Source organism: Mesoplodon densirostris, chromosome 18 (genome assembly GCF_025265405.1).
Source record: "Mesoplodon densirostris isolate mMesDen1 chromosome 18, mMesDen1 primary haplotype, whole genome shotgun sequence".
Taxonomy (NCBI): domain Eukaryota; kingdom Metazoa; phylum Chordata; class Mammalia; order Artiodactyla; family Ziphiidae; genus Mesoplodon; species Mesoplodon densirostris.
This window is the reverse complement of record NC_082678.1, coordinates 14,582,226-14,594,672: the sequence shown is the minus strand read 5'-3', so window position 1 is coordinate 14,594,672 and position 12,447 is coordinate 14,582,226. Positions and strand designations below refer to the sequence as shown.

The 12,447-nt window shown below is 60.2% G+C and overlaps 1 protein-coding gene across 1 annotated transcript; it reads left to right on the top strand.

Moving 5' to 3' along the window:
• Positions 1-7,929: 7,929 nt before the first annotated feature.
• PVALEF (parvalbumin like EF-hand containing) lies at positions 7,930-9,969 on the top strand. The gene is made up of 4 exons (XM_060080786.1): positions 7,930-8,035; positions 8,218-8,353; positions 8,700-8,815; positions 9,923-9,969. Exons 1-4 carry the CDS (start codon positions 7,930-7,932, stop codon positions 9,967-9,969), a joined length of 405 nt encoding a protein of 134 aa, XP_059936769.1.
• Positions 9,970-12,447: the final 2,478 nt, after the last annotated feature.

Sequence of the window (12,447 nt, the reverse complement as noted above, 5' to 3'; positions counted from 1 at the left end):
ATCTCGGGGGCGTTAGGGTTGCAGATATCCTCCAGGGTCCAGGTGGGGCAGGAGAAGTCCACCCAGGGCTGCAGGTCCAGCACTGCCACTCCATTTGACCCGAGTGACACCTTCCCCCCGTGCACTGGGGTCCTCTGAGATTCACTGGACCCAGGAGCCCTGCTGCCCCCCTGGCATGGTGGCCGTTGAAGCAGAGGTGCCCTGAGTCCCTCCACCATTGATCTGGTCCTCTGGCCAGCGATTCCCATGTGTGGCCGGCCACCAGCACTCACTGGCCACCACAGTGGGGGGCAGGAAGCCTGGCACTGGAATTTAGGAGGGAGGGCTTATCTGCACTCTTCCTGGGGTTGGGACAAAACTGCTGTCTTGCACTCAGGGTCCCCTGAGTCCAAGACCTCCAGGCCAGCCATGAGCCCAACCCTCAGCTGGTATGACAAGGCCAAACAGACAGGACAGAGTGCTGGGCCCTGGGAAGGGTGGAGCTGAGAGGCTCGGTGCATGGGGCTCTCTCCTCGGCCTCAGGACCCACGGACCCGTTCCCAACACACACACACACACACACACACACACCTGTGAGAAAAGACAGAGAAGGCAGAAACCTGAGCCCCAGGGGCAAAGCTCCCACACCGTGAACCTGGCTTGTCCAGTGCCGGGGTCAGGGTGTGCAGGGGTGAGGGCTCACAGGGGTAGACCTGCCAATCCGGGGTGACCAGTGGCCAGCCTGCCCCAGGACTCCCACAGAACTGGCTTCTGCCAATCCCAGAATGGTATGAGATCCCTGCAGATGTGCCCCCTGCCCCACCACCTGGAGGGAGGCAAGATGCCCCAGAGCCCTACATAGCCGGGTCAGGGGCCAGGCCTGACAGGGGTGAGGGCTGGGGTGCCCCACATGGAGTGACCACTACCTCAGGCGCGCCTCCACCTTCAAAGGCCGGGCTGGTGGGGATGCTTCGTCTCTGCTTCTCTTCTACGGACATGAGAACACCCTGGGCCCATGGCGACCGAAGCCTCAGGCAGGAGCCTCAGGAAAGACAATATGGGGTCAAGGACAAGCCGGGGGTAGTAGGGGGAGAGCACCTTCCCTAGAAGGAGCCAATCCCCCAGGGAGTCTGGGCCTAGAGGATTTCCAAGAGGGCCCGAGGCCCTGGGACAGACGGGAGAGGCCTCCCAGGTCAGGAGCAGCATGGGGGCCAGACCGGGGCTCAGGTGAAGCAAGGGAGGCACCACAGGGCACCAAAAACTCAGTAATGACATCCATCGACAGATGAATGGATACACAAAACGTGGTGGATCCATATAGAGGAATATTACCATCAGTAAAAAGGAACGAAGCGCTGACACGCGCTACAGCATGGATGAACCTTGGAAATGTGCTCGGTGAGAAAAGCAAAAGGACAAACACCATAGGATTCCACTTATGGGAAAGACCTAGGTTATTCAAATCCATAGAGACAGAAAGTAGATTGATGGTTGTCAGAGGTCCAGAGAAGGGGAAAATGGGAGTACGGGGCCTTTTTTGGGGTGATGAAAGTGGTCTGGAATTTTATAGAGGTGATGGTTGCACAACCCTGTGAATATACCTAAAAACACTGACATGTACACTCTAAAATGGTCAACTTTACAGCATATGAATTATATCTCAATGAAGCTGTCAAAAACAAACTTGGTCATCAAGGTAACTAATATTTTAATGCAATATCTTAAAGAATCAAAATTAATGAGGAAAATCCATCATGAGCAGCATATCGCAATTTTGAATCAAGGCAGGAGCAGAAACGGTGTTGGGCCATCTGGAGCCTGAGGCCAGAGAAGCTCTGGACTGCTCACCTGTCGGCCTGGTGCCCCTTAAATTCACAGCCCTGGTAGGCACCTGGTCAGCCTGGTGGACACAGCTGCCTTCGTGTCCCTCCAGGAAACTCCAGGCCCCAGGCCTACATCCTACCTGGGTCCTCACCCGAGGCTCAGAGTGGGGGGTGGGCCGGGGGTCGGGCAGACAGCGGTAGGAGAGAGGGCCGGAAGCAGGGGGGCATGAGAGGGTCCCGGGTAGGGGTTGTTGAGTGTCCTGGGGCGGCCATAACAAATGACCACAAACTGGGGGCTTCAAACGACAGAAATAGATCCTCTCACAGTCTGGAGGCTGGAAGTCTAAAACTGAGGTGTCAGCAGGACCGGGCTCCCTCCAAAGGTCTAAGGGAGGACGCTCCCTGCCTCTTCCAGCTCCTGGCGGCCCCAGGTGTTCCTTGGCCCATGGCCGTATCATTGCAACCTCTGCCTCTTTCCCTCCGTCGCCACATGACCTTTCCCTCTTCCCTGTCTCTCTTCTTATAAGGAACCAGTCACTGGATGAGGGCCCATCCTAATCTAGTGTGACCTCGTCTTAAGGGTCACATCGGCAAAGACCCTATTTCCAAACAAGCTCCCATCCAAGGTACTGGGCTTAGGACATGGACCTATATTTTGTGGTAAAGGACACAGAGGCAGGGCCGTGGGGATGGCCAGCACCTCTTGAATCCTTCCTGTAATAACTCGCATCAGCATTTCTGCATGAAAGGCTGCCCCGGATTCAGCCCACAAACCCACATGCTGGGCACCAAAGTGCAAGGCCCCAGGGACGCCCCTGCCTGCCAGGATCTCACCCCCCAGTGGGCTCCCCCAGCCCACCTCTTTCTGCTGCACGGGGATGTGGTCCCGACCTGGGATGGGGGCAGGGAAACAGATGTCCCTTGTTGTAATCACGCTTCCCCACCCCCACTTCTGCGTGCACGGGAGGGATGCCAAGGGGAAATGCTGTCCCCCGCCCGAATTTACCCGCAGATAGGCCCCAACCTCAGGCGAACCTCTCCCCCACAAGCCCATCCACCGCAGCTGTGCTCTGCAAAGTGGGGGTGAGAGGGGTTCCAGCATTTGCCAAAGAGACCTCAGAGCAGGTGCATCTGCCAAGGGTACCCAGCCTCCCCAGGAACGGGAAGATGCTGCCTGGCGTTCTGAGCCAGCCAGGGGGAGACACCATGCTCTGAGGAGGCTGTGGCTTGAAAGAGGTTTGTCCTTATATAAAAACGGCTCCTTGGAAAAGAAGAGCTAATTCCTCTTAGGTGTCTAGTACTCACGTCATGGGGCAGGGCTGGGCTGCGGGTCTCTTCAGGGGTTTCCAGTCTGCAGCAGGAGGGCCGAGAGCCCACCAGCCCCCCTCCTGCGAAGTTGTTCCAGGCAGGCCGGGGCGGGGGGCAGTGCCAGCCCCTTGAGGGACCGAGAGACCAGAGTGTCCCAAGGGGACAGTGCCTGCCGTGCCTGGGCACAGGGGACAACGGTATCCCCAGAGCTGTGAGCTGGTCCCCGTGGCCCCTCCAGGCCAGCTCAGCCCAGAGGGGGGCCGGTAAGCTAGGGCCAGGGCTTCAGGAGAGGAGGGGCGGCCCAACTCTGAACCGAAATGAAACGGGAGGGACTGCCCAGGGGACTGGCCATCTGTCAGCTCCGGGCAGGTGCTAGTCCAGGAGCCCGCCCACCCGCTCCCCAGCCCTCGCTTCATGGCCTGGGCAGGGGTGGGCATGGATAGGGCCTTATGGAAGGTGCCGGCAGAGGGGGTGCTCAGATAACATAAGCCATTTTAATGTGCACAACTCCGTAGCGTTTAGTGCATTCACGGTATCGTGCAGCCACCACCTCTATCTAGTTCCAGAACATTCTCATAACTTCAAAATAAACCCCATACCCGTTAAACAGTAACTCCCCATTCCCCCAGCCCCACAGCAAACACCAATCTGCTTTCTGTCTCTATGGATTTGCCTCTCCTGGACATTTTATACCAATGGCATCACAGACTATGTGGTCTTTTGTGACTGGCTTTTTTCACTCATTGTGGGGCTGTCAGGGCTCATCCATGTTGTAAAGTGTCGGTGCCTTGCTCCTTTCATGCGGATAACATTCAACTCTATGGACAGACGTGTTGAGAGATGTCCCTGCTGCCTGCTGGGGACCAGACTGCAGTGCAGGTGTGGGTGTGCAGGGGGCGCGGGGCACCCAGCTTCGGCTGGAAATCTTTAGGGTAACCCTTTTGGAGAGGAGCATGGCAGGACCATGGAAACTTCCACCATTTGTTCTGGTCCTCCCACTCCGGTCTCCCACAGTGTCTCTGATGACAAAAGCACTGGGACCTGGGACTTCCCTGGTGGTCCAGTGGTTAAGACCCTGCACTCCCACTGCAGGGGGCACGGGTTCGATCCCTAGTCAGGGAACTAAGATTTCACATACCGCGTGGCATGGCCAAAAAGAAAGAAAGAAAAGCACTGGGACCTGTTCCGGGTCCAGCAGCAGGTGGTCAGTCAAGGAACTTACTAGAACATCCTCAGCCTGCTGGCCTAACACAGAGCTGTCTTACGTCATGGCAGAGTGCGGCGACGCATGATAAACTTTTGTGCAGAGAAAGCAGATCTCAGAGCTATAGGAGCGCCATGTAAAATGACGGGGACAGAAACCCCCGCAGGGGACAGCTGGTGATGGAGGGTTGGAAAGAGGCTGCACAGACGTCTGCACCGATAGGGGCACCACTCTGTAAAATACTGAGGCCGAGAAACTGAATGGACAGTGAGCCATTCCCCTCCAGGTGGGCCACGGCCACGGGGGACTCTTGGTGACATGTCCCTCTCTGGTTCCCCGTACTCACCCTGGTGACTGCCCTGTGAGGGCCCTTCCCAGGGAGAAAGGACAGCCCCGCCCAGGTTCACACAGCCCTGCTCCCTGTGCCTGCAGGAGTCATCCTGCCTGACGGAGACCTCCCTCTCCTCCCCTCGCCTTGACAGCCAGCCCTGGCATGGCTCCCAGCCCCCCACAGTGACCCAGGGACAAAGGACAGCTGCCCAGCCTGACTTCTCATCAGAGGAGGCCCAGTCGTCCAGTCTTCTGCTGCCATCTCGGACACGCTGGCGGCCTGCACCCCCTGGGCCATCTCCTGGACCGCCGCCCCCTCTCACCCCCACGAGGCCAGCAGGCAGGGTGGGACCTCTGGCGACAGATAGCAAGTCTACTCACTCTATCACTCTCCCTACCCCCACCCCAGGCTTGGGGAGGCCAGGCGCTGCTAATGGTCAGTCTGCCCAGCCTGGTGTGGACGTGCCAAGTGCCAACGAGCCCCTGGGGGCGGCCAGTGCCAGGCTGGAGTCCCCGGGAGAGGCGGTAGGACAGCTGCAGCCCCAAGATGTAAACAGGCCGAGTGGCTGCAGGTATAAAAGCTGGAGCCCCCGCAGCCTCTCAACACCCCCAGCCTGACCCGCCTTCCCAGAGCCCTCGAAGGAAGCCGGGCGAAGGTGAGCCCTGCCCGGGGAGGGGTGGTGTGGGCACCCAGCTGGGCCGGATCTGCCCAAGCTGCATGGCAGGAGCTTGGGCCTCGTCTTCCGCTGGACAAGGGGAGGCCCTGGGTGCTGGGGGAACCCCAGGGAGGTCTAGGAGAGGAAGAAAAAGAGGAAAGGGAGGGGCAGCCCCAAGGTAACTGGGTCTGCATGGGTGGGCACGTGTGCACGCATGTGCCTAGGCAGACCTCTGAGAGAATGGCTGCAAGCTGGGGTCAGTAAGGGGAGGCCGAGACCACCTCACAGGGCTCCCGGTGCTGAGTGGGGGAAAGGCCTGGCAGAACAGAGGCTCCAAGGCCCCCAGACCCACCAACTCTGGCAGGCATGCTGAGCCAGCTCTGGGCCCATGTGCCCAGCCCCTGTCCCAGTGGGGCCCCAAGGCCTCCATCACCCCTTCCCACCTCCCTCCAGCCCATGAGGCCTTTTTCTCACCAAGCATCTGAATTTGGTGATTCACTCTCAGGTGCTAGATGCAGACCACAGCCCCCAGGAGGGCCACATGGGGGGTCCAGAGTGGTCTGGGGACAGGGGAGGGCCCTGTCAGCCTTGGAGGGGGCATAGAGAACGCAGCAATACTGGGCATACGTGGGGGTCTGCGGGGGGGCGGAGCCAGGCCTTAAAGCTACGACCAGCTTTGGCTATGGAAGGCAGTGAGGTGGGAGGAGAGGGAGGAAGCCCTTTTCAGGGGGAAGGACGAAGAGGGCAGGGCCCTTCCAGGTGCTGGGAGCCCCCCACGAGGTGCCATGCAGCCCCCTCCCCAGCCCCCTCCCCACTTCCTGCCCTGACTAGGCGTGCCAAGTGAGCCTCCATCCCAGGCCCTGGACCAGGTGCTATAAATACACCAACCACAGCCTGAGGCCCAGGTCCTGCCTCTCCTGCTGTCTCCAGCTCTGACCTCAGGCTCCCCTGCCCTCATGGGGGGTGGGGGTGGGGGGGATGCCCCAGAGAGCAACGGGGCGGGAGCAGGGTGGTAAACAGCCCAGCGCAGGGCGCCCACAGTGCTCTGCAGTCAGGATGTCAACCCCAGGCTTGGCCAGACCTGGCCTGGAATTTGGCCCTGTCCCTCCTCCATAAAGGGAGTGGCATTGTCCCTGGGCAAGGCCCCGAGTGGCAGGCAGGGAATCCCTTCCCTCCAGAATGGACCCCATGATTCCAGGGTAGAGAGGGGAATCACGGTCTCACCGTGGGATGCAGGGTAGTGGGGTCTGTTCTGGGCCTCCGCCTGCCCTTGATCCCAGCTGACCACCCCCGCCCCACCTCCCGGACTGGCTGCAGGGACTGGCCATTATGGGTGACACCCATCACAGGATCCGACACCCTTTCCCCACCATCTCCTTCTCTCATGGCTCCTTGCATGACCCTGCAAAGGGGCAGGGCAGGGCGGGCAGGGGTCTCTCCATTTCACAGATGAGGAGCCTGAGGCCCAGAGCAGCTGGGGGGCACACCCAGAGTCAGGAAGCAAGACGCAGCCCTGGGCTGCATCCAGCCCTCCCTGCCCCTCCACTGCAGCTTGAGTTGCAACCTTTGACCCGTGGCTTCTCTAGTGGGAGAAAGGAGACGCCTCTGGCCACTGCCTGGCTGGCTTATGCCCCACAGGTCACTGAGCTGCCTCTCCTGGCGGCGGGAGTAGGTTCCAGAAGGCTCACCACCCCGTGAACTTCAGAGAGGGCCAACGAGCCTCTGAAATAGCTGCTCTGCCACAAGCCCCAGAACCCAACCCGCCCTGGGGACAGCAACCCGAGAGCTCCACAGGTCACAAGGCACTGTGTGGGGGCACGGGACAGCCCGGTCCCTGTGCCCAGACCCCACCTGCCCAGCTGGAATCCCGGCCTGCCTCAGTGGCTCCTGCCTGAACCCCCAAGAAGTGGGGACACTGCCGTGGGCACCTCCTCAGGGCAGATGCACAGCGGGCCGCCCTCCTGAGCGCCTGGGAAGGGGGTGGGGCCATCCTGCTGGAGTGGGTCTGGGCCTTGCTCAGTCCAGGGCCAGCTCAAGACTGGCCTGCATGCAGCACACCTCCCAGCTGGCGGTTGGTGTCCAGCCAGGATAACCAAGGCCCGCTGGCCTGGGGTCCGGGAGAGAGAGACCAAGGCCCTGGGCCCTGAGTCCCGGCAGGAGGAGGTGGTGCTTCAGGTAACCAGGAAGGCTTCCCAGAGGGGGTGGCTTTGAGGTGAGCCTAGAAGGACAGAGGAAATTACCCAGCAGCGTTGAGGGATCAGACAGCGCCTCCTCCACCTTTTCCGAGCAGAGTGAAGGACCTCGTGTCTATCACTTATCATCTCAAAGCCTCGATCTCTTCTTCTGTGAAGTGGGGTTAACACCTCAGGATGGCCAGCTACCAAGAGGCAGGGCTCAAACGCATCTTCCTCAGGGCCTGGGCAGGAGGGCCTCTGCAAGGCCGGGGCCCCAGGGTGCTGGGAAAGCTGACCCTTCCAGCCGCCCTCTGCAGCCCGAGGCCTGCCTGGGTCTGGGTGCCTGGGGTCCCCACTCTAGGGCCAGGAGCTGGCACCAGGCAGGGTCCAAGCAGAGCACCCTTTCCTGCCCAACACACCCGCCGAGCCGGCTCCCTGTCCCCTGCAGGGCCAGGATGGACGAGGACTTCTCCTCCCAGATGAAGAAGATGGCCTTGGCCATGGGCACATCCCTGTCGGACGAGGACATAGACCTGCTGCCCACCGACATGAGGCACCATGGTACAGCCTGCCCCCGCCCACCCTGAGCCAGCCCCACTGTGGATGCAGGAGCCCCCCCGGGCTGGGGGAGGGCACAGGACCTGGCAGCCCCCACCCCAGGGCAGGAGTCCCCCTCTGGGCCCAGGCCCTGGCAGTCCAGCCCCGAGGCGGATGGCCCTGGTGACACGCCCGGTCATCCCCAGGCTCCTTCAACTACATCAAGTTCTTCGAGTACATGCAGAAGTTCCCGGCCTCGGAGCAGCAGGAGAGTGTCATCCGCAAGGCCTTCCAGACCCTGGACAAGGATAAGAGCGGCTTCATCGAGTGGAATGAGATCAAGTAACAGCCAATGGCCGGGGACAGGATGTCCTGAGCCCTGGGCCCCCTCCCTGGTGGTGGCTGGGGATGAGGGGGTACAGAGCTCTGGGCCCCCTCCCCGACCTACAGCTACCACGCTCACCCCAGAAGACCTGATACCCACACTGGGCTCCAGCAGGCCTTGTGGGAGATGGGGCCAGGCTAGAAACAGGGTCCAGGGGCACAGCACTGGGTCCAGGCCCAGAGACCCCTCTCCAGCTGGGCCTCAGTTTCCACAGCTGTAAAGTGGGGAGCAAGTACCTTGTATACCATTGGGCACCAGCCAGATGCCCCCTCAGCTCTGACCCAAGCCCACCCCTGGCCCCAGGTACATCCTGTGCATCATCCCCAGCAGCGAGCCCACCACCCCACTGACAGACGAGGAGGCTGAGGCCGTGATCCAAGCAGCCGACACGGATGGAGACGGGAGGATTGACTTCGAAGGTGGGGCAGCAGAGATGAGAGGGGCAGGGATACCTCTCAGGACTTTCCTGCCCCCCACTCCCCCTTACTCGCACTCAGTTTGCTCCATGTCCAGAGCCTGTCTCTGTGCAGGGCTGACCAGGCTCCCCACTGCCAGGCGTGGACCCCATCCCCCAAAGCTTACAGCCACCTGTGATGGTCACCATCATCCCTGTTCACAGATGGGGAGGCTGCGTCTCCGGGATGCTGAGGGGGCTTGGGCATTTCACCAGGCCCAGGGGAGCTGCTGCAGGTTTCTGAGCAGGGGAGAGGTGGCCCAAGCCGGCTTTGGGGAAGGTCAAGGGGGCAGATTAGATGGGGGGTTTCTGAGACGGGGAGGAAGGTTTGAGGCAGAGACCAGGGCCTGAGGAGCTGCAGAGGTGGACGCAGGAGGAAGGAGGTCAGGTGGGCCAACGGCTGTGTGTGAGTTGAGCAGGCGGGAGGGGGTTGCCCAGAGGGAAGGCATCTGTGGGGCTGCAGGCCTTCCCTGAGGCTCCCCATGGCTGCCCCGGGGTCTGCATCATCCTGCTGCCCACGCACCCAGATGCTGACCCCAAGCCTGGAGGATGGCCCTTGGAACAGGCAAGCACAGGCTCAGAGCCCCAGACAGACTGGGGACCTGTCCTCACCCCCCAGGCCTCCACTTGCTGCCCGCAAATACCAGCAAACCTTGACTTGTGGGGTGGTCGCAAGACTTAAAAGAGGGGCAGCCAGGCCAAGGGGTCTGTTTAGGATGCAGGCCCCCAGCCTCTCTGTGCCTCAGTTTCCCCACTGAAGGCAGGATGATCACAGGAGCACCAGCTCAGAGACTCTGAGGGGAACTGCTGAGGGTTCATCGTAAGACCCAGGGTGGGTGAGCTCACCACGGCCAAGCTGGCCGGGCACAGGGCACACGACAACGGTGTGGGGCACTCGGGCAGCCAAGTTCCAGTCCTTCCTGCTCCCCACCCAGGACTCAGGAGGGCAGGATACAGGGCCCCCCTGGACCGCGAGGTCCCCCATCATAAAGGAGGCTTCCCGCTGGGCCTGCAGGGCTTGGTGGGTCACAAGTCAGGGGGTTATTTACTAGAAATCTGTCTCCTGTTCTAGAATTTTCTGAATTGATCAAAAAGGAGAACATTGCAGAGAAGAAGTAGCACCACGCCCAGCCCCGGCCGGCTAAGCATCCCCCAAGGGACACCGTGGGTTTCGCGAGTGCCCCATAGAGGCCATGGGAGTGGACGCAGCTTGAGCCCGGAAAATGGAAGAAAAACAGCATTAAATGAACCTCAGCCCATGTGTTTGTTGGGGGTGTGCAGCGTCAGCTGGGGTAGGGGCAGGGTCATGGGTCTCTGGGCGACAGGTGGGGGGCTGGTTGGCATGGGGGATGCAGGAGGGAAAATGGAAGGCCGGGTGGTGGGTGTGTCCAGCCTCTCTGCCCCTTCTTGTTCCTGCCTCACTGGGGGCACCCTCGGAGGGCAGTCCCCACTCCAGCCCCGGCCCCTCCTGGATCTGCCCTCCCAGTGTGGTGCTGAGCCCAGACCCCCCAACACACACACACACACACCCGGCCCCGGCCTCGGCCTCCACTGGGCTCTGCACAGGCTGCTCACCAGGCTGGGTCTTAGGCCGCCTGGAGTCCACAGCACAGGGACAGCTTCAGCCCCAGGGTGCCTCTGAGGGGTCCTGGCACCAGCCCTGCACCCTGCACTCCAGGCTGGACGTGTCCAGGGGTCAGATCTCTGCCGGTATCTCCTCGCCTCCTCCTCCCGGTCTTTGAGACCCCCTCCCTCCCTTTGAGACCCCCTCCCTCCCTTTGAGGCCTCCTCCCCTTCTCCCCAAGCTCATCCTCCTGTAGGAGTCCTCCCCCACCCCACCCGCCTGCCCCAGCCTCTGCACCAGCCACACTCACCCACCCGGTGGGCTCCCTTCTTGTACTTTAAGCACCTCTCTCCTGTACTCCAGACTCCTGTGCCCATTCCGGCTGCCTGACACGCCCGTTTCATGTGATGGAGGCGTCTCAAGCTTAACGTGCCCAAGGCTGAGCCCCACCCTCGGTCTTCCCATCTGTTAGCTGCGTCGTTCCTCTGCTGCTCAGGCCGGGAGCTCTGTGGTCACCATGCAGAGGGTGTGGATGTGCTCCCCCCTCCATCCTGGGGACTGGTAGCTGGGAGAGCACTAGGCCCCCATCCCAGCCCCCTGCATCCACGTGGGTATGATGGGTTCCCTCCTCCTGCTGCCACAGGACTCTAGACTCTCTAGGATGGAGGGGCCAAAGGTGGCTGGATCACCCCAGGGTGAAGGCACCGCTCTCAGGAGCCCCCAGGCTGGGCTATTGCAGGAGCAGCAGCCTGTGAGCCAAGCTCACACATCATCCTCAGCTCCTCTCCCTTTCACACCCACCTGCAAGGTAATCCCACTAGCTCTGCCCTCAAAATGCATCCAGAGCCCCATTCCCCCACCATCTGGGCCACCACCAGCTCTTGCCCAGATGACCACCTTGGCCCCCAAACTGGCCTCCCTGCCTCTACCTTCCAACAGTGGGTTCTCAATATAACGGCCAGAGAGGTCCTTTTAAAATACAAGTCAGACCCATGGCTTCACTCGGAACTTTCCAGAGGCTCCTCTCTCATGCAGAAGAGCCATCCTTGGGATGCCCGCATGCTCCCTGACTTTAGACCCTCCCACCCTCACTGCAGCCACACTGGCCACCCCACTGCTCCCCAGCCAGGAACCACCCTACCCCAGGGCCTTTGCATGTTCCTGGGCCTGCTATGCTCTTCCCTATACATCTGTCTGTGTGACTAACTCCGTCATCTCCTTCTACGTTTTCCTCAAATGTTACTTCCCAAAGAGGTCAACCCTTCTGCCCTGTTTCACATTCCACTCTACCTTGCCCAGCATTCCGCATTCTCCTTAATCTATTCTCTCCATAGCACTCGCATCCCCTAATATACCACGAGTTGCTTATTTATTGTCTATTATGAGCAAGCAAAGCATCAAGGACATGGGTTCTGAGATCCCAGAGAGGAAAACCCAAGAAGTGAGCCTGACGTTGGCACAGGGTCCCTGCCAGGGTTTGCAACTGGTGGAGAGGCTGAGGGGCTGAGGACGGCATCTGGCAGTCTCCTGGGTGTTCAGTACCTGCCAGGGAGGAGGGTCTTTGCTTGTGGGTCCTATGGGGCTAGGAGTGAGGAGTGAGGACAGGAGTGTCAGGCCAGTCCTCACAGAGACTGGAGCCCAGCCTCAGCCAGCCCAGTCCCTGTCCTAACTGCCACCAGAGCAAAAGTAATCCCTCTGAACCAGGGTCCAAATTCAGCTCAATGCAGACCACACGTGACCATGCCCATTCGTCTGCATATTGTCTGTGGCTGGTAGAGAAAAAGAGAAAGCTGGTGTGGCTGCTTTCTGATGGAGGACACTTTAAGGCCAGAAGCTCTGCTAGGCAAAGAGGGACAGTTTGTAAAGATAAAGGGTCAACACACCAGGAAGACACACAGCTCTAAATTTGTATGCACCTACTAACATAGCCTCAGAGCATAAAGCAAAAAATGGGCCAACTAAAATGAAAAAGGGATGATGCACAATCACAGTTGGAGATTTTAGCATTCTTCTCTTGGGAACTGATAGAGCAA

Excerpts from the sequence above, each read along its gene's own strand:
- PVALEF (XM_060080786.1), top strand. The coding sequence starts at position 7,930 with ATGGACGAGGACTTCTCCTCCCAGATGAAGAAGATGGCCTTGGCCATG. Across the intron at positions 8,354-8,699 it reads ATCGAGTGGAATGAGATCAA|GTACATCCTGTGCATCATCC; the intron begins GTAACAGCCAAT and ends CCCTGGCCCCAG. Across the intron at positions 8,816-9,922 it reads CGGGAGGATTGACTTCGAAG|AATTTTCTGAATTGATCAAA; the intron begins GTGGGGCAGCAG and ends CTCCTGTTCTAG.